This window comes from Grus americana, chromosome 1 (genome assembly GCF_028858705.1).
Source record: "Grus americana isolate bGruAme1 chromosome 1, bGruAme1.mat, whole genome shotgun sequence".
Taxonomy (NCBI): domain Eukaryota; kingdom Metazoa; phylum Chordata; class Aves; order Gruiformes; family Gruidae; genus Grus; species Grus americana.
In genome coordinates, this window is record NC_072852.1 from 71,734,835 (window position 1) to 71,758,369 (window position 23,535).

The 23,535-nt window shown below is 41.9% G+C and overlaps 1 protein-coding gene across 5 annotated transcripts in view; it reads right to left on the reverse strand.

The window, feature by feature from the left end:
- LMO3 (LIM domain only 3) overlaps positions 1 to 22,772 on the reverse strand; it is a 61,175-nt gene extending 38,403 nt beyond the window's left edge. Inside the window, exons 1-3 of one of the 5 annotated variants that reach the window (XM_054813212.1) lie at positions 22,591 to 22,772; positions 22,306 to 22,371; positions 14,398 to 14,611 (exon numbers count right to left, since the gene is read on the reverse strand). In XM_054813212.1, the coding sequence (XP_054669187.1) occupies positions 14,398 to 14,603 (206 nt within the window). In that variant the 5' untranslated portion in view covers positions 14,604 to 14,611; positions 22,306 to 22,371; positions 22,591 to 22,772. Of the gene's footprint in view, positions 1 to 14,397; positions 14,612 to 17,355; positions 17,456 to 21,176; positions 21,325 to 22,305 lie in introns of those variants that run through there. The other 4 variants (XM_054813213.1, XM_054813211.1, XM_054813210.1 and 1 more) reach the window with 4 other exon arrangements.
- Between the last annotated feature and the right edge of the window lie 763 nt (positions 22,773 to 23,535).

The following is a 23,535-nucleotide window of genomic DNA, read 5'->3' on the forward strand; positions in this document are numbered from 1 at the left end:
CCACAAGAGGCCATCAGAAAAAAGCACTGCAGACGCCAAAGTAGAATCTGGTACACTGTCACACTAACCAAGACTGCTCAGAGAGCTACTGCCCAGAGCCTTCCAGGTACAGAGCTTGTCTTTCCGTCTGACTATTTGCATTCCTTCATTTCTGAAGAATGCATTGTCAGGGCATCAGTAACAACTCTGTTTTTAAGACAGCTGATCTGTTAGGGCTGCCAGGTAATTAGGTTGCTTGCTTTCTTGAGACTACAGAAAAAAACAGAAAGCCCACGGTGGTCACAGGGACGGTCACTGCTATGTAACTCCGTAAAACAAGATGCTCACCCGTCTGTCCAGAGTCTTGTGTATCCACTCATTCCAACTCTGCTGACAGACACAGAAGGCCGGTCCAACTTCAGCGTTCACAGGTGACATTGCTAGAAAAGGTTTTCCCCCCACCCGCTGTTTTTTACTATAGTGATTCAAGATTCATGCATTTGCTACAAAGCCTCTAAAGCAGGTGAAAAATACTTATAAAACTAGATTTAAATCACCTCACCTTTAGTATATCATCCCAGACACTTCACAACTGCTGGAAAAGGTGTTGACTAATCCTAAATAAATGCATGAGAGGGTAAAACCAGAGACAAACTTCACATGCTGCTCACAGCTCTGTATCAGTGCAATAGCCTAATGTAAAACAAAGTCCTTGGCTAGTGCTACCACAAGACTTTAGTATCTGGAGTAAAGACAAAGCTGGGGACTTGCTCACCTTCCTTGTGCATCAAGCTAATCGCAATGGGAGAACAAGGAGGGGAAGGAAAAATCATGCTGGATCTTCCCATAGTCATTACTGTGCATCCTCCTGTGTCCTCAGACACATTACTCCTTTTCTCTAACACTTGACACGGTACCTCTCCACTGCAAATTTTGGGTGAAGCCTTAATAAAGCTCTGACATCCATTGCTAAAACTCACAAACTAAAAATTCTGCGCTTTGGTTCAAGCAGCGACTCAGCTTGTATGACTTTTTGGAATCACTGCAGCAAGTCGTGAATGATGTATGAAATGAAAAATCCCTGCTCACTGCACACAATTCAGATAGTAAAATCTCCCTGGAGCATTAAAAAAAGCACTTAAATGTGTCATTTTATTTTTTGTCATGTGCCCAGAAGACTCCCTCATCTCTTCCCAACAACATGCAGATACCTCAGCTATCACCAGAGAACGAGAAAGCACACTCAGAGCTAAAGTAGATCAGTTCAGTTCACACAGTGTTTCCAGGAAAAGATACAGAAACCTGGAGCAAACCAGACAGAATTATATTTGAGACATGTTCAGGCCTCTCTCAAAACACACTTTTTTTTGGTCATTTTTTAAAGTAATATCTAATCTCATCAGCCTGACTCTTTAACTTGATTGACCTTTGGAGATTGCATTAAGGAAGCAACAACAGCATGCTTAATACAGTTAGAACCATGAGAAGAAACATTTGATATAAATATCATGTGTGTGACTAGACCTTATTTATGTTGGGACAAATATAGCAACATGCTTTGACTTCAATCCTTTCTTCTTTCTTGTCCCTTTACTGGAACTTTTTTCCAAGCCTGCCTTTTGGCGTTAACCTTTTAAACCTGGCAGAGCCAAACATCTGCTGCCATAATGCAGCCTTCTTCTGACTTGCTGCACGTGCCGCTTTCATCTGTTTTCTAGTGAGTGCCTGTTAATATTTTTCATATCCTTATTACGGAGGAGCTAGCAGAATGTGATAAGACTTTTTTCTTCTGTTCTTTTTTTTTTCTTGAGGGCTTTTGTTTGGGTTTTTTTGGATAGGGGGAGGGTGGGAGGTTTGACAACAGTGATGCAGAACGCAGAGAAAGGTTGGGTTACTCCCAACAGGGATTTCTTCCTCACCAAAACTTCTGCATGCAACGGGCAGCCTCTGTTCACACATCCCCACATCCAGAATGACAGAGGATCTCCAGAATTAATCTTGCAGCAAAACCACTCAGTTTGGAGCACACGAACTGTCACTCTTTCCCAACCACTAAAAAGTTGGGAGTTGTCCAGTTTGATGATGATCCCTTTGAGGACAAGGAGGATGGAAAATTGACAGCAAGACTGCAAGTCTATGGAAGAGTGATCTGCCCAGATGCAGCTGTCTTGGTGACTGCATTCAGTTTTAGAAACAGAAAGCAGGGGTCCCATCTAACGACAACTGATGTTTTCTTCTCTTGACAAGTTTTCTTAAATTTGCAATTTAATAATTTTTCCTCCCCAAATATTACTGATGAGGAAGGACAGTCGCCTACACCAGCGTTACGGTTCTGTCATCTTTGGCATTCTGAAATTTCAGGGAAAGCAGAGAAAAAGGTGCAGCTGTTAACCCTTTTGCTTCTCTAGCTTCTTCATATAAAAACTAGAGCCATGCCTACTTCTGCCCCTCAGACAGAGCAGAAGGAAGAAGGGACTACAGCATTCACCAGACACATTGCCACTGAAATGGGCAGACACAAGAACTTCAGCAGTAGTGCCTGCAACAAGCCACACTGCAGTGACGTTGAATTAGCAGTAACTGCCATATGTTGGGTTGTTTGTTTGTTTGTTTTTCTCCTGTGACAAACCAAGAGACAGACAGCAAATACACTGGTAATATCTGGTTTATTCCTCCTATCAGGAAGATGCCATCTTTGGGTGTCACCACTCAATCTGGAAAGCAAGGCACTGCTGGAAGCTGATGCAGCCCAGAGGCTATGGACCTGTGTTTTTCAATGCCTTTTCTCAACAGAATAGCACACCGGGTCTAGGTTAGATTTGGTTCCACAAGAGGTCAGTTAGAGCTTAAGAATTCAAAGAAGCAGTGCTTAAAAGCATGCATAAAACAGTTCTTCAAAGTTAGGGAGGTAAGAGGGTTGGTTCTCAAGTGCATTGCAGGGATAATTGTTTCTAGGCTTAAACTGACAAAAATCACATCTTTCCGCTTAGGCAAGATTTTCTGGGAAACTAAACATGCTTGCAACAATTTCCTAATTTTTTTTTTTCCCTCCCCATCCCTTTTTTTTTGGGGGGGGGGGGGTGGGGGGTGGGGGTGGGTGGGTGTAGAAACAGAATACTTGTCCCTGTACCAGCTTTTTGATACTCTGCTAAAAGCAACACTATACTATTTACATAATATTGACAGTATTGCACAAATAAGCAAAACATGAGGGATGTAGGAGTTGGTGGCAAGAACCAACTTTTCCAAAAGGCACACCTTCAAACAAGAAGGATTGGCTTATGAGGAGAAAAAGCTGGACTTCAGAAGAAAATGATTTGTGGTGGTTAAAATGAAAGCATCAGACAAAAAAATTATAGAGTGATTGTACATCTGCTGAAATAACCTTACACATATTTATACACACACACATATATAAAACAGATAAAAATTACTTTTTCAACAGGCCATGAGGAAAACTGTTTATCTGCCGACATAGTAAGACTAGATGATTAGTAATAAGATTACTTAGGATAGTTGGTTCCAGAGTTATTTTTTCAGACACAGTACATTACTATCAAGACTGATAATCTGACAAATTACAGTAAATTTTGCAAATATATACTAGCTTTTATTCAGAGTAAACCTCAGCGGTCTTTTAGCAGAGAAGGTATATTTGTATAAGGAGGGAAAAGAAGTGGATGAAAGCAATCATCTGCTTACCATAGCAGGGAGAAGCACTGGCGCTCGCCTTCAAACTATTCCGTGGCCAAATTGTTAAAGAACTTGCAATGGGCACTACCACTTACCCTACGCATTTCAGATGCGCTCTTATAAAATACATATGTATATTTTACCTATAATTGTCTGATGAGAACCTACTTAAAAGACACGAGGAATAGGGAGAAGTAGTGAGACGCTGTTATGGCTATTACAGGAAAACACTCAGGCTGTGCTGCACCTGGAGACAGAGAGTAATTGGCACCCTGACAGGGACACGTCAGGGATGGTAATGAAAGGCCTCAGAAAAGCGCAGAAGACACCCATCCTTGTATGTGCGCTCATGAAGTAGTTGTTTCTCTTTGTTTTGCTCCCTGACTCCTTTTACTAGAGGTTCGCTCCCCCTTACGAGTGAATTAGGTAAGGAGGTGCTGCGGGGAAGCGCTCTTGGCTAACTTCAGACTGCAGCCAGGCTCATTAAAACCAGCACATTTGCTCCGATGTTTGCAGCATTTCCTCTAGGTTTTGAGATTGTTTTAATAAGTGAAATTCTGAGCGGAAAGAATATATTTTAATTGACTTCTTAGTGCTCCCTGTTATAAGTATTCAATGTCATGCTGGATTTGGGGTTTTTTTTAATACTATGTGGAGCATAAAAATGCATGAATTTAATATCTTAATAAAAATGAACACATCCTTCTAGAAGCTCGAAGCTGCTAAATGCACCGGACAGGTTCATTAGCACAATTTTGGAGCATGAAGAAAAAGTGAATCGAGAATCCAAGATTCACAAACATCAACACAAAATCCCAGGGCTTTTGAATAAAGTTTTGTGCCACCTCCTACCGCTCGCAGTCTCCCAGGAAAACCGTGGAGAGCAGAGCCCATCAGCTGCCAACGGGCTGCGGAGACAAGCCTAGAGTTAGACCCTTAAATCATCCACCAGCAGTTTGATCTGAGGGTGGTGGCATGTAGGATTAGCATACAAATAACCATCCTTTCCATCAGAGAGAAACAGGGCAAGGTTGTTACAGGTGTCAAAAGTTTGATTGACATCCTAGACATGGCAGCTAGGTGCCTGGCCAGGAGCAGAGTTGTGGGTTTGAGCTTTTCCTGGATGGGGGCGGGGGGGGGGGCCAGGGAGCGACGTCGTGCTGAGGGTAGGGGTAATGGCCGTAAAGGACGTAGCGCATGAAAAACAAGGACACAGCAATTGAAGATAGGTTTGCAGGCAAAGCCATTCCAATTTTAAATATTTAGCTTTAACTAAGGCATGTTTCTAAATTAATAGGCCCGATAGCTTTCAATAGGATTATTCAGGCTACATCAAGTCAAGCATGTAGTATACATTTGTAGGATTAGAGTTAATGTTATTTTAGTATAAAGTGCTCTTAAACGTATCAGATTACAAATTAAGCAAGGAAGCCAACAAAAACGAGTGCAGAACAACTCCTTATTGAGACTACCATTCCCCCTTCTTGACACTTTTTATAAAGCAGACGCGTTACATTTACAAAGATTTCTTTGAAAAGTTTTGGGGATTTCTTTATAAACTCAAGTCTCAAATCCTAGAAACTTCTGAATTCTGTGTAAAATTTAACACAAATTATGAAGTGGAGAAATGCAATTTTTTTTTTCTTTAGGGGAAGATTTTTTTTAGTTTTCTACTAAAACAAATGAAAAATCTTAATTTTTAATGCAAATTTTAAAAGTAGTAGCTCTGAAGGTAACAATCCTGTCTTCAGAAAAAAACAGGATTTATGTAGAAGCAACCATAGTGACAGAAGATGAGAACTAAGATAAGTGACAGAAGATGAGAACTAAGATAATTCACAGTGATAGTAATTGTTATTACTCTAATCTGTAACCTGTAACTCACTTATACATTTTTAGGAGGGATTTCTAGGTAGTTTCTAAAAGACAAAGCCAAGTTCAGTAATTGTTACTGGAACTATTTTTAGAAGTTGATCAGCAATAATAAATTCCGCTGTTTCTCACAGTAGATGTACTTAAAGGAGGGTTAATTATTGCATCTGTATTTGCATCAACTTTAATGCACATTTCTCTTTAAGGTATCTGCAAAGAAATAACATTATAAAATAAAAATAACATTTATTTTGTCCCATGATGGAACAATAATACCATTCAATGCAGAGTTATAATACCATTCACTAAGGTAGAACCTGAGACTCTGCATATGCTGATATTTATGGCTTGGAAGCTTGTCTTGAACCAAAACAACGGGTTTGATTCGCATTTGGGTATCAAGAGAGAAAAGTGGTAACTCCTGTACATAAAGTCCAAAGGTTCAAGCTTTGTTCGAAACAAAGGTGTGACGTGAAAGCAGCTATACAAGATCAAGGAGGCATTTACCACCTGGTGTAGTATAATGTCTTCCTAATTAGTCAAGTATATCATCACTTACAGTATATCCAAATGTATAGCTTGGTTTATTCTCTTACTCTCACCTCCTCCAAATGTAGAAAAAAGATACAATAAAATCCCTGATGTTATCTGCTCTCGCCCCCCTGAAAAATAATTTTATCTTTGCACATTGTGCAATTCTCACTTTCATCCACTATATGCCAACATAAGACATTATCATTTTTGCAAAAGAAAAAAAAATGAAAAGCTTAAATTCCAGTACTGCAGAATGCCACTTCACTCAAGACCTGCAGAATTTCCCGAGGAACACAATTCCAGAGCTGAACACGCTCTTCTCTTATGAAAGTAGTGATTTTCTGCTAGTGAAAAGTTCCTTTGCGTTGCGTTTTGTTATAAACTAGATGAACAGGGTTCACTCTAATCCCAAAGGAAAATATTTTGCAGTTAATAATTGGGGCCATTGCGCTCTTTGAAAAACAGGTGCTAAATACTGTGCAGTGGTGATGTGAGGCTGGGAGAGGGACCGAATTGCACACAGGCTGTACTGGCACTCCGTCATGACATCTTACCATATGCTTAAATAACTGTTAGCATACTTTTAAAGTTTGTCTTAACTGGTTTTAGAGAAGACAGGACCATGGTCATACTGCAAGTACCCGTATTAACATGGGGTGCAGAATTTCACCGTGCTTTCTGCATAAATATACGTTTAAGTATCATACCAAGCAGATGCGCAGAAAGGACATGAGCATGGAGAGCTTGCAAGGTATCTTAGCCGTATATTGTTTCATTTTGATACACGGCTTGCTAATGATCAAATTTGGCTGAACTATTTATCCTGTTGTTTGAGCAATTTACATTTTCACTAGCATGTATTCAAGTTCTGATACTACTTTTGTGAATTTTTGACCCAGGATATGTTTCAGGGGTTGGTTTTGGGTTTGTTTTGTTTTAATACCTTTCTAAATATTAGAAAGAAGCAGAATGAGCGGTTCCAAATTTTAGTTATTTCTAGCCCATCACGGACTTTTGGTTGGCTTTTTTTTTTTCTCTCCTCCTGATCAGGTACAGCTACCTTTTTCATCTGTCCTTTTTCAGGAGATGATAACTTGATAGACTCATACATACATCGAAAAAAGCAGCACATTCTAGAGCTGACAAACAGCCTTTTCTTTTTTAAAAAATATGAATCTACTGATATCCATAGCCATTTTAAAAAGTACCAGTGACGTACAATGAGACTCAAGTGTCCAAAGGCTAATAAATTCAGAGTACGCAAGAAGTAGCCTCAGGAAGGTGTAAAACAACCAGAATTACCTTACTGGGAAGTAGGCGTAAAACACGTAAGGCTTTTTGACAATGTAGACTCATTGCTTCAGCTATTTGTGTCTGAAAAAACTTAAATTCAAGAATATTTTGACCAGAAAAAAAAAGTAAGCTTGTGATTTACTTAAAAGGTCAGTCATTATTATACTAAGGAATCCATTGGGAAGTTAGCCATCGAAAAGCCAATGGATTTAGTAAGGTATATCCAAAACATGGATTCTTAAGGATGGCGATAGTTAAGACTAATTTCATTTAGAAATCACCTGAGTATTACATACTGTGTATTTTGGTTTCCAAATCCACCATGAATATATTTAACTTCAGTGAGAAATTAAAAGAGAAACCAATTCCTAAAGTCAGGAGGGCTGAAAGTGTGTAACAATGTTATCCATTTTGATTGTTACATATTATTCAAACATTCACATCAAGAAGGAATGCTATATATTACCTGGAACATTTGAAGAATATAGTAAATACAACGTAACAAAATTCAGTAAGAACTCTTTCTTTTTTTTTTTTTAATTACATAGTATAGACTTGTTTTTCAGTTTTGGGTAAAATATCCACAAAAAAGTTTCAAACAAATTATTTCTTTTTTTTTTTTAATATTTTTCTTTTAAGGAACAGATATGTAGCAGAATTCAGAACTTCTTAAAGGCATCTCTTTGCTAAGCAATAAGAGCTAAATATTCTTCTACTACGTTATACATAGACGCATTGTTTCACATATACTTCTGGCCAAAACCACAGAAAGTTTCCAATTAAACTTTGGATGTCAAATCGCATGTCATAATATAGTTGATAATATTTACTCCTTAAGTAAATCATTTTAATATGGGTACTATTGTAAACATATTTTATGAAAACACTAATCAAAGTCACTTGTGAGGAAAAATTCAGCAAGGAAGAAATCAAGAAAGTTGAATTTCTTTTACAGGAGATTACAGAAAATACCAAGCAAATCTATAGAATTGGTGTTCTTTCACCAAGAACGTTACCCCACCCTCTGGCACCGCAGACTTACCTAGGCTGCCCCCAAATCACCGCTTTTATTAAGCTTTATTGAGCTACTATGTATTGACAAAATCTTTGCATTAAAATACTTTTTCCATCAAAATACACCGTACTGTAGTAAGGTAATGAAGAGCTGTAGGACAGGCTTTAAGAGGCACTGTACTTTCATCTGAAAAGTCTCCTGAAATTCTTTGAACATTTCCAGGGGATTAATGAGGTATTTTGACAACACACGAGAAGCGTCTGGTTTTCAAGAAGCTTTATAAGAAGGAACATTCACAGTCTTGGAAATTAAACTGTGTATTTTAAGCCACTAAAAATAACACAATTATTAAAAATTTGGCAGCTCTGAAGAAAAAAAGAAACAGCAGATACGGGGAAACACATGGAACTACTGAAGAGCGTCAAACTTGAGTACACACATTTCACAGCATTTCAACATGACTTAAACACCAATTTTAACAGCTTAATTGAATGTTTCATATTAAAAGCTATCACAGATGAACTAAAATAAGACCAAGCTAAACTAGCCAGAGTGTAACTAAATCAAAAGCATTATTCTTTGCAAGTTGGGTGGATTAATGGTGCGTACATGCACTACTGTCCTTGCAGTACACCCTTATCCCTTTAAGAACCGTTAAGATGTTTTGAGGGTTCGAAAACCTTTGGTAATTAGTGGGAGAGAGAATATTACTGGCTTTTTTATGCCCCCTTTTTTTAAAGACATGCTAAATGCTACAATTAATGTAAATTAAGAACATTCATCTCACATATACAGCAAAAATAGTACAAGCAGGCCACTAAACCTACCATTTTTATATATATGTTAAAATATTTTAGGGTGTATTCCTGCAAACTTGTACTCCCTTGAATACTTCAGTGCATTGCAACAAGGATATTAATGTATAAGTAAAGGTTCAGTTCTACAAACCTTTAGTGAGGAAAGCAGAGCGCTCTTAAGCCTGACTTCTGTAAACATCTCAATATTCCTGAAAACTCAGAGTGCTCAAATCTTTAAAGATCCACCTTTATTTAATCACGTTGGGCAAAAAGCATACTGAGGTATCATTTTGAAAACACCTTATAACCCACTACCTGTGAAAATACCCACATGGAGTATTTATACATGCACTTAAGAGAGCTAATATCCATGCCACGAGAAAGAAATAGGATCTGCTAATCAGTACCAGGCCAGGAGACATTTTAAGTCTAAGTACTCCTATGTAATAATTTTTTAAAATAATAATTGCCTTCAGAGTGCGAGCAGTTGTACGGGAAAAGGCTGCTTCCTCAACTCTACTCTCTTCAGTCTGCACCCTTTCACAAGCTAAATGTTTTACAGAGGCAGCATCTTTACGATGCTTACAGTTGAACACTTTCTGTAGTCACGTCTCATTATTTACAAGATCTCATCCAATACACGTATTTTAACATCTTGGCTTGTCTCGGGTCTTCAAACCAGCAAGTGGGGAAGAAAAAAAACCCCAACCTACCACGATCTGCCCCTTTCTTCAGTAGCGATCTACAAATCTTCATGGCTATTCAGTGGTACTTTTAAAACCTGATTTACGAGCGAAATCAATACCAAGTTCGGGTGGCAGGGGGGTAGAATTTTGTGTTGCCACCACCCCCATCCCCGATAAGGTTCTAGACATCTTTAAGGGCAGAATTCCACCCCAATATATTAGTTTTATTAATCCTTTTCCTGTGATCTATTTGCCTGGCTAGGGAAATTATGCAAAAAGTAATAAAAGTTGTAATTCAATTTCCATGTTAAGAGATGGATTTGAAAAAAAAATAAATCAGAAACCATATTCTTTGTGTTTACTAAGAGATACACACTCCAACATTTAGTGTCATGGAGCTGGAGTTAAAACCAGAAACGGTGAAGATAATTTAGCTGCATGAATGCCTGCTCTTCAGTAAAATGCTGCCAAAATTAAATAGGAATGAAACAGCACTTTGTAGTCATTGGTAGCTCAGCAGGGTTTGCGTAGTTAAAAACCTAAGTGAAAAGGGTGATTGACCTACATTGCTACTAGCTTAGCACAGCTGTACTTTCATATTTTCGCTGCATCCGAGGAAGCTCATTATTTAATACAACTGAGTTACACGTAATTGTCGGTCTTTCATTTTACACTTTTAGGGGCCAGATATTAATCTCCAATGTGCAGCAGGCATTACCGTGCATCTGGAAATATCCGCGGCTGCCCATTTGCACACAAGGCTAAGAGTCGGGATTGCACGCAGTTGCACCTGAAATTAGGGGGCTGCCCAGGGGTAGGAGGACCTCACAAATATGCAGAAATCAAATGAGCAGATGGAGCAGAAAGCAAATCCCTTGGCACCCCAAAGGCAAACGCTCTGCTGTTTCCCCATTGTTTTGAGCAGAAGCAGCCCAGAACGCACAACCAAAGCACATTTCACACAACTCATACCTGCGGTTTAAATAAGTAATAACATTCCAGTTAACAACCAGTTTGACATGTTAACAGCCCAAGGGCTGTTAACATAACGACTGGTCATTAATGGCAGTAATGACAGATTTCAAAGGGAAAATTGTGCTTGTAAATGGACATGCTGCCAGTCAGAAGAGAGGACAGAGCAGGATAGGCTGGTACATTAAGATGTCACCGTACAGCTCTGGAGGGGAAAAGAAAAAGGGGAAAAAAAAAAAAACAAAACAACTTCTTGCATATTTCACTTCCTGTAAATGGACTTGAAATATTGGCGTAAACCTAAGTTCCTTAAATTAAGTCTTCACTTTCTAACCCAAGAGTGTATAAGCAGGAGACAGAAGCCTGCAGGGGAATTATACTCTGCATATCATTTTCACCGAGTGTGTTATTTCTAACATTGAGTCCTTTCTTTACTCAAGTCAGTTCTCATCCTCGTTAACAAAACAGTTCATTCCTGCTGCGGTCACCCTAATAGCCTTGGTGTTGTACGCCACGCCTGAAACCACTGGCGTGACTTACCCAAAGCAGATTCCAGGGTACAACCTCTCACACCCAAAGCGTCTTCCAAGCTCATTACCTCATTAAAGATTTCTTCCATCCCCTCATCCACCCCCAAGCCAGAGAAAAAGGTTTTAATATAGTAAAACTAACTAATTTTACCAAAGAAGAGAGTTAAAGCAAAACAAGTTTGGAAGTTCTGAAGATACAGAGTATTTATATAAAGCTCACCAACGTGGGTACCTCAGGGCTCAAATGCGGACAAGAGCGTGCATCGTGGCCGAGGGAGCGTTAAGGTTTTTGGCAGGCGTCTCTAAATGAGAGATACCGGAACTATCTTTGCAAATAGCCAAAGACACAATCACACAGTTTGCAAATTTAACCAGGAACGTTAAAGCACCCCAAACTGGCTACATTATTGCTTATAGCATCTGTAGAATGGCTGTCTTATTGAAAGACATAATGAACACAGAGAGACAAGTTAATAAGCAATTTTACTCTTTATAGTATCGTGCAAGCCACGTATCCTCTAGAGGGCACCACATAAATTAATAGGAAGCCAGAACAGTTTTATACGTAGCAAAGACTCCCTTTATGGTTAAAAAGAAAAAAAAAAAGAGGATAGTTTGAAACTGTAATCGAACCTTAATCTGATCATTAGTACAAAGTAATTTGTTCTTTAAATTCATATCAAGTGGGTTGCTAAATATGAAAGCTTATTTGACTACAAAGCTAGAGAACATTTAACTAGTTTCTACATTAGCATTAAAAAGATCACTTTTATAGGTTCACTGCATAACTAAGTAGATAAGACGCAATGAGGCAAATGACTATCTGCAATTACCTTAAGTGCATCAGTTTGAAGTTTAGTGTAAATACCAAGTTTAAATCTATGCACTCACAAGAATCACTGAAAAAAGGCTCATGACAAGATAGCTTCATTAAGATTTGATAAACCCAGAGACAAAAATCAGAAACGTCTTGAAGCTGATTGCAGAATTTCTCACGTATGCTGGTTTCGCTGGTGCAAAAGTAAATATTGTTTATGAACAAATAACTGAAACACCAGTTTTGAATGTGGTCACGACAGACAAAAAAAAATACAGTCTCCTTTCTCTGAATCACTTAGTATGAAATTTGCACAATCGGTTAGCAAAATATTTACTTGTGTTAGACCTTCAAAGACCAGAAAGCAACAGTGTGTGCACATCTGTGCCGGAGAGATTCTTTGCTCGTATCTTTTCTACTAGATCACTTTTGGGTTTGATTTTAAACATTTGATTTTAAAACATTGGATCTGCTGCACTAGCACTTGGGAGATTCAGTAAGTTCAAAGTCTCCAGTAAATTCGGAGCTCAGATCAAACAGCCGCAGTAGAGACTTCTCACTCCTGCAGGCACTTGTTGTAGAAAGATTCTTAAAACGGGTTTTAAAAATTGAGATAAGTGTTACCGTCCCCCCCAGCAGCTGCTCTGACCCCTCTCTATAGAACACACGCTTTAAAATCGCAAGTGACCCGGGTTCATGTACAACAATTCCCTTCTATTCAAACAGTTCCCTGCCAATTTTTAAAAGTAAGGTTTTGTTACCTACTTCTTTGGCAGCTTTAACACAATGGCTTTAAGATGCAGACTCTCTACTAAAATCCCAACACTCTATCTTGCATTCAGTTCAGAGTTTTAACGGGTAGCAGAGCACTGTTACCACTGAGCAGTCCAAGCCCACGCCTGAAGAACCCAATCGGCTTTGCAGCCCCAGCTCAAACAACGCACAACGCGTTTGTGGAGGTTTTTGTTCCACTCTAGAAAAAACAGGTTGTGACGCAGAGAGCCAAAGTACCGACAGTTGTTAACACATTAGCCTTCATTCCTGCTCCAACCTACCCATGCCGTACAACTTGGGAACTGATCTGTGTGTGGGGAACCTCCTATTTGGTACCTGTGCTTAAACTGAACTTGTAAGTTAACGTGTTCAAAGAGAATTTTAATTTTTCCCCAATGTATTACTGACTTGAATGTCCCTTTAAAAGGAAAAGGCTTCACTACAGGGGCAGGGGAAATATTCCCAGCAGCTCATGTTGGCCTGGAGCGCTAGTCTCATTAGGGCCCCTCTGCAGGGAACGGAGGAAAGGTGCTCCTGTAGGAAACAGGTGCTCTGAATCACCCCAGAGGAGTCTTTTCTCTCTATTTACTATTGAGAGCCTAGGGAGGCTAAACTTCCAATTAAACTTAGCTCCTGCAAAGTAGCCTTATTTGCTCACATACGATCTGCAGATAAACTAGCCCGGTGCTGCTCATCAGTACTTTGCTACGAGTTACACCTCAAATACTTTTGAGAGCGTAGGTCCACAAGCTAACAAGAAGACAGAAAATCAGGTGACGACTTGCTGTCTCTGAGAAATAGCAACAGGTTAGCCAGTGTCCCACCCCGGCCACCGAGTTAAATCAGAACCAGAGTGGATTTGAGCCTACTAGCCACACGGTTATTTAGCACGAGGAAGACAGCTGGTCATCTTGGTCCAGCTTCTAACAGCTAAATGGCAACATTCATAAAAGATTCCAGTGCCACAAATTAAATCCCTTGGCAAACCAGGAGGATGAAAGTGGGTAAGCAAAGACGAGCGAAGCACTCCTCGCAGAGTCCAAACCCTGCACTGGAGCTGGTGAAAACCACACGCGTGGTTTCAGGCTGCTACGCCAGGCCACCACTGCGCTGCTAGGAGGAGGAGGAGACCACCAGCTCCCCGGGAGCACGGTGCTGTGGGAAATGTGAAGGATTTACTCTATTCTCTTCCTCCTCTGAGCACAGGACCCCAGTATCAGCATCAGAAAACTGGCAACCGCCCGCATGACCTGGTTACGTGTGTGTTTTGATTCAGATTTTAGCTCTATCTCCATACTGCGGTACTTGTTTTCTCATCCTCCACATATACTCAGCCTTGCAACCCTCAAGTACTGCTTATGCAACAGTGACTACATAGGAAGGGCTGAACAGATTTAGCAAGTTCGTTAGTGAACGCAAGAAGGACGTGGCCTACCTCAGATAGTCTCTGCGACAAAGGATAAGGTTGGCTTTGGTGTACAAGGTAGAGCCCACCTCCCCCAGGCGACAGTCACAGCAGGCACATTTCAGGCAGTCTTCATGCCAATATTTGTCCAGGGCCTTTAGAAGATACCGGTCTTTAATCTTACGGTTGCAGCCAGCACAACCTTTCGGCTTGGTGTCTGGCTGGACTGAGAGCATTTGTATACCTGAAACACAACAAGACAAGAGTGAAAAACAGATATTCTCTCAAGCACAAGTCTCACCCTTTTCTTCCTCTACCTCGCCGCTCCCCCCACACCCAGTTCATTAAAAAAGCAGTCACGTAGATAGGATGAAGTAACGTAGATAGTCCACAGCAAGCTGAAAACAACGTTAAGATAAATTTGAGAGCAGAAACTTCCGCTGCTCTAAGTTCCACAGCTTCTCTTTAACACCTCATTTGCCTGGTTTCTTTGCTGAAAAGAAAGAGGATTAAAAAATTAAAATGAAAAATTTAAACTCTTCAGTTGAAAAGTCATCCACTTTCACCCAAAGTATCCAATACTTAGCAACTAAAAATTTAAGTAAACAGCACATCTATGATGGCAAGCATAGCTAAATCTACATATTTGGACCTATTTGCACTATCTGTATACAATATAAAAGCACTCCAAATTTTAAAGAAGACAAGACTGAAGTTATTAGAAGCACAGGGTTGGAGTTTCAGGGAGCTTTGACATAGACATTTTGGTGCTGTTGGGGGGGTGGTTTGGTTTTTTTAAGATTTCAGTTCTCGTTAGACACATGAACAAAGCAATCAGATTTCCAGAGATTTCAGTACCAGCATCTCTCGTTACAAGCTGCAGTGTGATGACCTTCTGAAAAATCTGATTTTAAATAATATACACAAGGTCAGAGAGTTGCTAGTATGTAAAGGGAAAAAAACGCATAAAGAAACCCTCTGCCCCACTTTCCAATGCCAATTTTAGCCAATAGCTAGCTCGGGACAAGGAGTACAATAGTGTCCATTAAGTATATATATCTTTTGATGTGATAGCAGAGAGCATTTAAATAACAATTCAAACCCCTGAACCACTGTTTAAGAGAGGGAACTGGTAAAAGTGGAACACAGTTGAGCGATGGTACACAGAGCACCGAACCCAGCTTCCAGAGATCCATACAAAAATCGATTGCCCTCAGTTTTACAGTAAATGAGGAGAGAAGGTCACTGCCCCGAAGTGCTTACAGACCGGTCTCTCTTGGTTAATCGCATGAACTGCCATCCCATTACACTCAGACGAATTCTCTGAAAGTCATTTCTTCGAATAAGCAAAATCATAGCCCTGCGGATGCTTTGTTGGACATCAAACAGGCACCAGAGAGAAAGAGAGAACTGACACGCGGTTTGATTATTAGGTTATCTCACTGTTTTAAAGCCAGAGATGTAACTTAAAAAAAAAAAAAAAAGCTACTCACTAGAGTGCATCTGAATAATACAGTGAGAATTCTTCAAGTCTGGGGAACAAATGCTGTTGCCAACAAGCAAATCCTACCCCAAAATTCAGGGTATGGCACCCTGTTATTATGCAGAGACTGGGAAAGGTCAAATAGAGTCTCATAACAAAGAAAAGTAAATTCAAGAGCTCCTCATCAAGAATGTTCTACTACCCACTGTTAAGAAGGCTTTATAGCCCCACCTTCTATCAGATGATCTCGGTTGATGCTGTAACACACCACTACAGGCAGGCAGGCTCAGGGAGCTAGAACACGAACTGGTTGGGGTTTGGGTTTTCACTTGTTTTGGTTTTTTTAAAAGGTCTCATAAGGAAAACACAAAAGTTAGTATAATCCTTGAAGCAATGCTACAGTGTGCCTTTATGGATATTAGTGCTACAAAGACAAGAGGCTGAATGCTACGCTGGCTGAGACATCCCATGGATCTGTGCACGTATGTGTATGTGGAACACGCTGAATTTATGTGGACTGCAGCGACTGTAGAGTCAAGTGACTTTCTAGGGTTACGAAGCTGAACTCCCAAGTTTCACTTGCAGGGCTGATCACTGAGTTCGAAATAATAATTCTTATTGTGACATATGACCATATTGGCCCTGCTCCCCTCTTTGCAATACGCTCTATTACATACTTTGGAGCGATATATTTATCTGTGAAATTAGCCATCCAGTTATATGTGGACGGTCACCCCAAAGTACCACGGCAGTACTGCTGCATAACATCTAAAGCTCATAAAAGTGTAAGGTCTGTATTTTTCTATCAATAAGTATAAAAAGAAAATGGCGCTGCCTTCCCATTACTCCCCAATCAATGCTACTCTCATAGCTCCTACACCACTTACAGACTCGTAAGATCTGTTTCTCGTTAATGAAGTGGGGGGAAGATGACACTGAGATCCAGCGACCTGCACAGGGCTCCACAGTAAGTCTGTGGCAGATCTGGGAACGAACACGCACATCTCATCTTGAGCAAGCACCGTGAGACAAAGGCAGAGCCTTTACAGTATTTTCAATTGCCAGCTGACTCCCCTGAATCCAGGGTACATACGTGAAACAGCAAAATAGCACGCCTACGAATAAATGACTGAAAGCAGTGAAAATATCAGAGATTTCTGGTCTTTACCTATATCAAACCATAAAGGGAAGTCCTGATGGAACTCTAATACCTTCACTTGGTCGAAAAGCTTTGATCTGTAAAGTTGCATATCACAGGGGAGTATAAATACTCACTAAGTGCCAACAACAGGCTTGTCCCCAGCCCCTCTCTTCGGCCACGTCGAGGACAAATACATAAAATCGGCCACAATTCGTATAAACTTCTTGGAACTCAGTAAAAAAGTTCAGAAGCATGAAGCTGTTCTAGGACTTTAATCTTTAGCTTGAGGGAAACCAGGATAAACTAGGAGCTAACACAGTTAAAGGCTTTAAAGAAAAAAATCTTAATGTAAAAATTTTGTCACCTGATAAGGAAGCAGGTTAGAGAGCTGAGGCTGACAGTCTCTGATCCAGGCTGATCTACTGTCCTGCGCCGTCTGAAGTGAACAAGGCGCCACAGAAACAAGGCTAAACAAGTGAATATCTGAACAAATTGCAATAATCAAGCCTGATAATTCCTGAGGTACATGCTGCAAACACGACGTTATTGCATTACAAATAAAACCGCAGCTTGCACAATCTCGCGCGTACCCCTGCACAGTTTGAGACATTTGTTACGTGAGGAAAGTAGACAGAGCACTGTCATTTATGTCAGTTAGCCCAAACCCTCCTTGTAGAGACAAGTGAAGAGGGGCAGACCCCTCCCCATGGAAAACGCGTTAGCAACCCTACACCTCGGTTTTCCTGAGGCTGAGAGAGAAGGTGCTGCTGACATCCCACTGGCAGCGTCTTCAGATTATGGATTCAATCTGCAGCAGTTTTTGGAGGGAAGGAATGCTTTTCTCCTCAGATAGATCTGATCTTTTCGCACTTTACTTGAGATGAAGCTGCTTCTATTTTAATGAAAGTTTAAAAAAAAATAAAAAAATCCCCAAACTACTACTTCATTATAAAAAAGTTACTGTTTTTTGAAGTGTAGAAAGGTTCTAAACAAAACAAAGCATAAAACAGCGCTCCAATAAGTGTTTTACATATCTCCAAATTCTTTGCACGTGTCCTTTTCCTCAGATACTCTGCATCAAATCACTTGATTTTGAAACCAGAACCTTTGATTAGGTTTTTTTCTGTATAGCATGAGCGAGCCACCTTAACGCAGATCACCTCACAGACTGTCTCTCTTCCCTTTAATGTTCTCGTAAGATCTCCAATGCAGTTATACTTTTCAGATACGCGCTCATGTATTTTTAGCTCTCTCTTAATTTGGCAATAAGAATACCTGCAGCTTGCTGTCAGCCAGCTTTTCACAGGCTGCGGTTCAAGTACCCGTCTATTCCTTAGGACACAGGAAAGACCCTTTCAGAGGCTGACAGCACCCACAAAACCATCCAAACTGTTCGCCGCTGAAATACCAGGTAGCAGCACACAGCACTGCTGCCTGGCTGCCCTACTCTCCTCCTCCCCCAGGAAGGCAGAGGCTATAGAAAATTTCCGAAAAACCATACAATTCCATAAGTGCTACACCTAGGCTGTGGGGGGAAAAAAAAAAAAGAAAAATAAGTAATCAAACCCCGCTTTCCCTTCAGTTCTGCAGAGTGCTACCCATGCTCTGCATCACAGAGCAGATCTGTTCTCAGAACTGAGAGATTTCAGTTCCTAGTCTGTCACTGTCAAACAAACCCTTTTTATTTCACCCCAATATGCTTTCAAGGGCTTCCTCTATCCTTCCCTCAATTCCCTCCCTCCTTCCTCCACCAGTCCCCAAGACACTGCACATAAACTGCAGAGCTGTGTCAGGAATAAGACTTCTTCCTCACCATCCATCACCTTTAGGATTTTTTGAAGGGAAAACTTCATAACCTGATTTATAGGTTTTTGGATTTCCTTTGGTCTCCCAAAATAACTTTGATGCAACTGACTCCCGTCCCTGGTTATTGTTGTTATCGTGTGATGAAACACGGTCAACCAATTTGTAACTATGAATTTCAGGATAAAGAGGAATGTTGATGGAAAAAGCTAAATTAGGCTCCTGGAGAAAGGCAAAGAAACAAAAATCCATTTCACTCCAATCATCACCCTTCTCAAAAATCAAAGGGAATGAAAATTTGACATAAACAGTGTTTTGTTAGTGATGCAGTAGCATCCGTAAACAGGACTGGTCCCTGATGGTGCTGAGTGCGGCACAAGACCCTCAGAACTCAGTTTCTGGTTTGTGGTACAGACAGTCTTTGAAAGGCACAGTAAGGGAGGAAGAGTTGGATATTATTATGCACCAGGTCACTTAAAAAAACCCCAAACTTTTAAAGACCATTCCTGCCCCACTCCTTTGCGAAGGCACACACATGGTTCTACCAAGGACAGTAGTACGTACAGCAAGAAAGGGAAAACTTTACTTAAAAAAAAAAATATCATCAGTTTGGAGCAAATTAGGTATCAGCGCACTGGTCTTTAAAAGACAGCAAACTGACAGACAATATGCAGTCAACAAGAGAGTTAGAGATCTAGTAGAAGATAAAAATAATACTTTTTCCGATGCTTTCCCACTTTGTAGCTTCATCCTAAAAGCATTCAGAGCTCCAATTATTCAGGACAATACACACAGAGGCTTAAAAAAAAGTTAAGGTTTCAAAAGCTAAGAAACATTTCAGAACTCGCATGTAGCACATCAGGAGTCGTAACTAGTTTTAGATTGGCATGTAAATTGTTCTGTGGAAAATTCTTATTGCCTCCGAGACCCTGCTATTCTGAGTTATTTGACAGTTTAAGGGAAATCATTAAAAAAAAGAGACATAAATAATAGCCTGTGCAGTGTGGTGCACAGAAATAAGTAGAACCATTTCATTTAAACTCTGGTGAGCTTTTAATTGCCTGGATTGCATTGTGAACCAGCCTAACGGTTGATTGCCTCCATTATGCTCTCTTGTTCTGTGCCATTCATCCGCACAGTCTCAGCTTCTGTAGTTAACACAACAAAGTAACCGCAACTCCATAACACTCAGGTTTGGTTTAGTGGTTTTTGGGTTTTTTTTTAAATAAAAGTAAGGATTTTAGTACTCTGAATATAGTATCTTCTGTATACTTTTAAGTTAATTTTCCATGGTATATAACTAAACTTCACCTCCTGCCCCTTCTTCTACAGAGGAACCTGATTTTTTTCTTATTATTTTTTGATTTTTTTTTTTAAATAGAGGAGGTGGGTTGGAAAGTGGGAAAAAAAAAAAGAAAAAAAGACAAGACGTTAGGTAAAAACTAAAAATGGGAATTCAGTCCCACAGCTGGGAGCAGTGATACAGATTAAAAGAATTTGGCCAACATGGCTAGTCGACTGCCAAGAGACACTAAACAAAAGATTTCTCTTCTTCTTTCCCCTTCTCTTTTTGAAAGCTAGATTGGGCCTAAAAGCTTGTTTCTCTCTGTTCACTGGCCCAGAGCATCCCTGCAGGCTGTAGCCCCCTAAGGGACAACACAGCAAATAGATGTACCCAGATCTCAGGGACGGGAGCTGCTTAGCTATGTTCCTACCCCTGTCGTGTCCCCCCCACCTCCCTCCCCCCAGCCCCCCCAACTCCCTCCCTCCTTTTTTAGAGCAGTGGTGCTGGGAACCAATTTGATTCCCTTTTTCTCCAATGCAGCTGCAAGGCTCAGAGATACTGACATTTTTCCACTCTTATCAGTTTAATTACAGTTACCATGGCAGCAAAGTGCTAGTGCTTGGCAAAGGCCAACAAGAGATTTGCAAGACTGAGTTCAATTTTGATGCAGCTCACATGCAAAATAAAAAAATAAATAAGAAACATACACTCTACAACAAAGAATCCCTTTTGGAGTTAGACGCTCAAGCCTTTTGTGCTAATTCCTTTTTCAAGCATCACAGGAATGGGGCGATGGGGAGAAGAGCGGGGAGGGAGGTGTCGGGCAAGCATGTAGCGATATTTGTTGCACCTAGCGAGATTAATTGCTTTAAACAGCGGTCCCACAAAGCTGTCCTAGGAAGCGGTATTTTGGGTCTCTTTAGAGCACACGCAAACACAGACGCTCGCTACGGCAACGCATTCAGGATGGAAGAGGCAAGAGAAACCCTCTCGTTGCCTCCCCCCTCGCTCCCCCTCCCGCCCCCCCCCCCCCATCTCTACCTTAAAGCGCACCGCTCCTGCTCGGTGAGCACTAAAACAGGAGACCGCCGCCTTACCAAAACTTTTCTCCTTTTTCTGCATGAGTTGATTTACGGGCGCCTGGAGAGCTCCTTCTCATTGAAGCACCAAATCCCGGCAAAAGTAGCAAGTGCTTCCCCGGCTCGGGTCAAGTGAGCGGGAGCGCGGCGCGCCGCAGCCCGGCGGGTGCGGAGGCGGGGGGCGGCGGGGGGGGGGAGGTTGGGGGGGGGGGGCGGCACACCCCGAGCCGCCGGCCGCGCACGGCGATGGCGAGCGACAAAGCCACATGCTCCCCAAACTCTGCCCGTAAGCCTACAATCCCAGTGGTCTCTCAGCTTTGTTGTAACAAATGGGTTTGATTAAACTGTCACATGCGGCGTTAGCATACCATATCGTGCTCGGTATGAAGGGAGAAGGGGGGGGGGGGGGGGGGGCGGGAATGTGGAAAAAAAAAAAAGAGGAGGAAAAAAAAGAAAGGATCGTAGACAGAAGTACTATTTCATAACGCCAGCCTGGCTGCCCTTCTCTGACGCCGGTCCAAGAGAGGCTGCGTGAGCCCGGACCCCGGCAGCCCGGCTGCGCCCGGCGCGTCCCTGCCGCCCCCGGCCCGCTCTGCCCCCCCCCCCGTCCCCGGGGCTCCCCACCCCGGCAGCAGCCGCGCTCCTGCCTCCGCTCTGCCCAAAGGGTTAACCCTGCACCGAACCAGTTGCAAATTAAACTGCTGTACGGGGAGGCTTGTGGATAAAGCCGGGGAGTGGGAAATTAACCGACTCCCTTGATAATTGAGAGCACGTTTCGAGAAGCTCTGGAAGAAGCAAGAATAATAATAACAATAATAACGGGGGGGGGGGGGGGGGGGGCGCCTGTTTGCTGCAATTCATTGTTAACTTTGACTGCTATTTCTCGAGACATACAGTTGGATGGGTTTTGCTCAGCATCCTCCGCTTGCATGTATTTCATGTCTCATCATAAAAATAATGAAGCCTCACATGATTTAAACAAAACAGTCTCAGCAGAGCTGCAGCTTGAGTGAAAGTTGCAGTGCAGAGATGTGTGTGTATTGCAGCCCCGGCTTATGACTCAGAGAGAGAGAGACGGAGAGAGAGAGTGATGCAGACACACATACACAAATGACCCAAAGCTTATGTACACAGTTGCCTCACTTACCTTCTCAATTAAGCGATACAGGGGAGGCAGTTCAATAAGCACAGTGGCTGCTTTGTAGCTCTTCTCCTTGGAAAAGGTCAAAAAGAAGCATTGTTTGGGGAAAAAAAAATAAAGAGGGGGTGGGAGAGATGGGGAGGGAGATCGCTATTCTGTAAGTTTAAAATAATGAGGTCCTCAAGGATCCGCCAAGTAATTGTGTTGACCGCATCCGAGCTACAGGTGTCCTCCTTTTAGTATCTTGCAGTCCAAGGCTGTCTGTCTCCGTCCTGGCTGAAGACAACTTACCTAAAGCAGCGTGTGAGGAGCCGAGTTGAATGAAGTCAGGGCTTTATCAGCTGCAAAATGCAATCCCTTACCAGCCAGACATAATACAGCAAAAGAAAAGGTCACTCAGTTATTACTGAGCCAGCAGAGCCCAGGCAGCTCTTGTGGAAGACCACAGAGAAGCAGCTCCCTTCCGATTTAAGGCTATTTACCTCTCTCCCCCTCCACCCACCCTTCCTCTCCCCCCTCCCCCCTCCCAACTCCCCCTTTCTCTCTCTCTCCCTCTCTCTTTCTCTCTCGTTCTGCAGCTCGCTCAAGTACAGCCGCCCTCGGAAAGTGCAAAGCAGCCAGGAGACAGATTGGGCTTTGTTGGTAATTTCCCATGGTGAAAATTTACAAGCCTGCAAGTGCAGTCAGCAAAACCACATGCATATGCTAGACACAAACACCAGGGACACACACACACGCACACACAAGTGACCTCTACTGAAGCGGCTCAGGATCACCTTCCCAGAGAGTGCTCCAGAAACAGACCCGGGGAAACAGGGGAGCGTTCCCCCTCCACCCCCCATCACTCCTCCCAAAATACTTTGCTTAAACAAAACAATAAGTTGCCTACGCAAAAAGAATAAGAAAAAAATGGCAAGATACATATCTCTCCCTATTAATGAGTAATGAGAAAAATCCCTGAAGGTGGAAACGCTGCCTCTCTCCGTGCTAGCTCTGAGCTGCTCAGTAAGGAGTGGAAACTCCAGCGTGAAAGTTTCCCGCTCCTCGGCGCGGTCCCCGGCCGCCCGCCCGCCCGCCCGCCGGCAGCGCGCCCCCGGCCCCGCGCCCCCCGGCCCCGCCGCACGCCGGGCACCGCTTGCCACATGCCACCACCCTCACTGCACTTTTTAAGCTGAATGCTGAAGGAAGACAAGCCGTTTCCCCCTACAGGATCTTCGTCCCAGGAGCTGAAGACAG